Source organism: Otolemur garnettii, unplaced genomic scaffold (genome assembly GCF_000181295.1).
Source record: "Otolemur garnettii isolate 467f Iridium unplaced genomic scaffold, OtoGar3 scaffold00017, whole genome shotgun sequence".
In the NCBI taxonomy this organism is placed as follows: Eukaryota; Metazoa; Chordata; class Mammalia; order Primates; family Galagidae; genus Otolemur; species Otolemur garnettii.
Genome location: NW_003852412.1, coordinates 5332495 through 5336536, shown reverse-complemented (window position 1 = coordinate 5336536; position 4042 = coordinate 5332495). Strand labels below are relative to the sequence as shown.

Below are 4042 nucleotides of genomic sequence, written 5' to 3'. Positions count from 1 at the left end.
AGACTCGCTTGAGCCCAGGAGTTGGAGGTTGCTGTGAGCTGTGATGCCACAGCAGTCTACCCAGGGGGATAGCTTGAGGCTCTGTCTCAAAAAAAATAGAGGGGCCAAAAAGGACCAGGCAAGACACTGATGATGATATATGACAATATATTAGAAACGGGGTAAATCTGGAAACTGTATACTTTATGTTGCCATATAGAATGCTTCCTTATTGGGGTGTGAGTGTAATTAAAGAAAACCAAAAACTTTAGAGTGGATTCCCTTTGGGCACAAACAACACTTTCCCCACAACTGCATGCACATCAACCATAGGGACACAGGGACTAACCCACTCTAAACTGTGATAGGGATACACACACACACACACACACACACACACACGCACCAACCATTCAATCTGTGGACTTTCTTTTAGCCAAGAGCCATAGTAATATCTACTCTAATAACCTTTTTTTTGAGATAGAGTCTTATTTTTCTACCTGTTGGTAGAGTCCCATGTTGTCACCACAGTTCACAGCAACTTCAAACTCCCCAGTAGCTGGACTACAGGCACCTGATACGTTGTAGAGAGGGTCTCCTTTCTACTTAGACTGGTCTCGAACTCCTGAGCTCAGGCAGTCCACCTGCCTTGGCCTCCCAGAGTGCTGAGATTATAAGCGTGAGCCACCATTCCCGGTTTTTTTTTTTTTTTTGACACAGGGTCTCACTATCGTTCAACCCAGAGGGCACTTAATAGCTCACTGCAACCTCCAACTCCTGAGCTCAAGCAATTCTCCTGTCTCAGTCTCCTAAGTAGCTAGGAATACAGGAATGCACCACCATAAGCAACTAATTTTTCTCTTCCTTATAGCTATGTCTTTTGGGATCACCCAGACTGATCTTAAAGTCCTGGTCTCAAGTGATCCTCATGCCTTGGTCTCCAAGAATGCTGAGATCATAGGCATGAGCCGTCATGCCCAGCAGTATCTACTTCACCTTTGAACTTTCCTGTTTAAAGTGGCAAACAAATGTTGGTTTGCTTATTGACTTTTTCAGTTTTGGCATTCTATGAAGAATTTCAAAGTGCCGTCTATTAAATGCTACTCACATCCTGCTTAAATTACTGAAACTGAAGAGAAAAATCTTTAATAAAGTTAGATGCAGTTTAGAAAAAAACACAGGCTTTAATAATAATACTGACCTCAAGTTGTCTCAGATAAGCATAAATATCTTTCACATATTCACTACATAGGTTTGGATCAGCTCCATCCTCTGCATCCACGTCATTCACTGCAAGAATTACATCAGAGAAAGCCTGACACAGATATTCTTCTGCAGGGGCACATCCAGATGTTTCCATTGGACTTGCAGAGGGAGTATCAACCTTGAAACAGAGAGACTTCTTGAAACAATAGCAAAGAGAAGTACATACTATAGTTTGGAAATGAAAGCCATATTATTAGTGCTCCGTGCCTATGGCTCAGGTGGCTAAGGTGCCAGCCACATACACCTAAGGTGGTGGGTTCAAATCCAGCCCAGGCCCGCCAAACAACAATGACGGCTGCAACCAAAAATAGCTGGGCGTTGTGGCAGGCGCCTGTGGTCCCAGCTACTTGGGAGGCTGAAGCAGGAGACTTACTTGAGCCTAGGAGTTGGAGGCTGCCGTGAGCTGTGATGCCACAGCACTCTACCCAGGGGGGACAGCTTGAGGCTCTGTCTCAAAAAAAAGAAAAAACCATTCTGCTGCATAGAAAAGTAATGAATATTAAAAAAAGTGAAATTCCTACTTACTGAGCCAGTCAAAGTTGGTGGAACCTGAATGGTAATGGGTAAAACAGAAACAAAGAAATGCACATTCCAGACTTGCCTCCAAAGTAAACAGGTAATCAGTTTATCAGCAACATGTGAATTAATCCAAATGAATGACAATTCAATGTTGCTCTTTCCTTTTGAGACAGAGTCTTAAAAGTTGTTACCCTGCGTAGTGCCATGGCATCATAGCTCACAGCAACTTCCAACTCTTGGGCTCAAGTGAGTCTCCTGCCTCAGCCTCCTAAGTAGCTGGGACCATAGGCGCCCACCACAACACCCGACTATTTTTGGTTGTAGCTGTCATTGTTTGGTGGGCCTGGGCTGGATTCGAACCTGCCACCTTAGGTGTATGTGGCTGGTGCCTTAGCCACAGGCACCGAGCCAAGTCTTTATTGCCAAACATGGACTTATCACTACTTGGAACATGAATTTTTTGTTGAACTACCAAGGATTAACTGACTTCACTACCATTAACTATTTCTTTCAAGCTCCATTTACTCTACAGTTCTAACATTTATTAAGCACCTTCTTCAGGTCAAACTATGTACTAGTTACTAAGAGTAAGTAATTAATGAGATTGATTCCAGGAACAGGAGTGGGAATGGAGAAAGTTAAGAAAAGTTTCAGGTGTTGATCCTTGAGCTATTTCGAAAGATGAAAAAGTTATTAGCTAAATGAAAGACAGGATGGGGAAGGCATTCTTCATGGGAGAAAGTAAAGGCATACACCAGCATGGGAGCTTGTAGGAAATCATTAGTTTGATATGCCCAGTTACAGTCTATGCAGGATCCATGTTTCATGTGCTATGCCCAGAAATTCAACATCAAAGCAATAACTTAATCTCTTACTCTTAACTAGAGTTTCAGAATGAATTACAATTTCTTTCTTTTTGGCAGTTTTTGGCTGGGGCTGGGTTTGAACCAGCAACCTCCGGACCCCCCAGGATATGGGGCTAGAGTCTTACTCCTTTGAGCCACAGGCGCTACCCAGCATTAATTGCAATTTCAATGCAGCCCCTTTACATGGCCTTTCATTCACAGAACAGGGTATATTTACATGATAGTTAATGCAAGTTCTTGAATTTTGGGCGGTGCCTGTGGCTCAAAGAAGTAGGGTGCTGGCCCCAGGTACCTGAGGTGGTGGTTCAAATGTGCACCTGGCTATAAACAGCAAAAGTTCTTGAATTTTGAGGCTATTGACTCATCTTCTTTCCCACTATCTGAAGAGCTCCATTCTTTCTGCTTCACTCCTTTATATATTCCAATGTTATAGGCTTACTTAGTGGCCACACATGGGAATTAAAAGATTCAAAAGAACATTCTATGTTTCAATCAATAATGGGCAACAAAACCTCCAGTTCAGGTAGCAGGAGGCAATATAAGAATGCAATTAAAAGCATAGATTTTGGGCGGCACCTGTGGCTCAAAGAGTAGGGTGCCGGCCCCATATGCCAGAGGTGGTGGGTTCAGCCCCAGCCAAAAACTGCCAAAAAATAAAAGCATAGATTTTGGCACAGCACCTGTGGCTCAAAGGAGTGGGGTGCTGGCTCCATATGCCAGAGGTGGCGGGTTCAAACCCAGCCAAAAACTGTAAAAAGCATAGATTTTGAAGCCAGTCTGTTTGGGCGTGAATCCTGCATGTGCACTTAGTTGTGTGACCCTAACTTATAAAAGTAGAGGTACATCCATTAACTCAGTTAATCCTACCATATACTCTCTACCTCAAGCTAATCTATGTACCTCTGCTAAGCATTCTAATAATATTATAATTACTTAATGCAAATGCTGTTGCATGCATCAGTGAAATGAGGAAAAAATCAACAGTGTTAAAATACATTTACCAGAATTGGCTCAGGTGAAAGTTTTTCCTTTTTAACAGGCTCAGGTTCTGGCTCTTGCTCTGGCTCAGGCACAGGAACAGGCTCAGGCACCTTTTCCAGAGGTTTTGATAGTTTCTTAGCAATAACTTTTCCAGTAGGTAAAGTTTTTGCTTCCTGTAGATGAAACAGAAAATGGAATGTTTCTGCATCAAGGATGACAGTTTGAAGGTACCCTCTTAAAGAGAAGTTGGGTAAGATAAGTTACCTTTTTCAGAGGCATTTTGGCAGGCACCTGTTCAGTGACTTTGTTACCAATGTCTCCAAGAGCTGTCCTTGGCCTCAGTCCTGGCTTGGTGGCTGCAGCAGTGGCCATTGGCACACGCTTTGCACCCGCCATACTCATCTTCGCCTTATTTTCAGCATTAATTTTCA

The 4042-nt window shown here is 43.0% G+C and overlaps 1 protein-coding gene across 1 annotated transcript in view; it reads right to left on the bottom strand.

Annotated features, from left to right (window-relative positions):
• Positions 1-4035, bottom strand: part of CCNB1 (cyclin B1) — an 11842-nt gene extending 7807 nt beyond the window's left edge. Inside the window, exons 1-3 of the mRNA XM_012802782.2 lie at positions 3876-4035; positions 3632-3784; positions 1181-1363 (exon numbers count right to left, since the gene is read on the bottom strand). Of these exons, the coding sequence (XP_012658236.1) occupies positions 1181-1363; positions 3632-3784; positions 3876-4013 (474 nt within the window). The 5' untranslated portion in view covers positions 4014-4035. The remainder of the gene's footprint in view (positions 1-1180; positions 1364-3631; positions 3785-3875) is intronic.
• Positions 4036-4042: the final 7 nt, after the last annotated feature.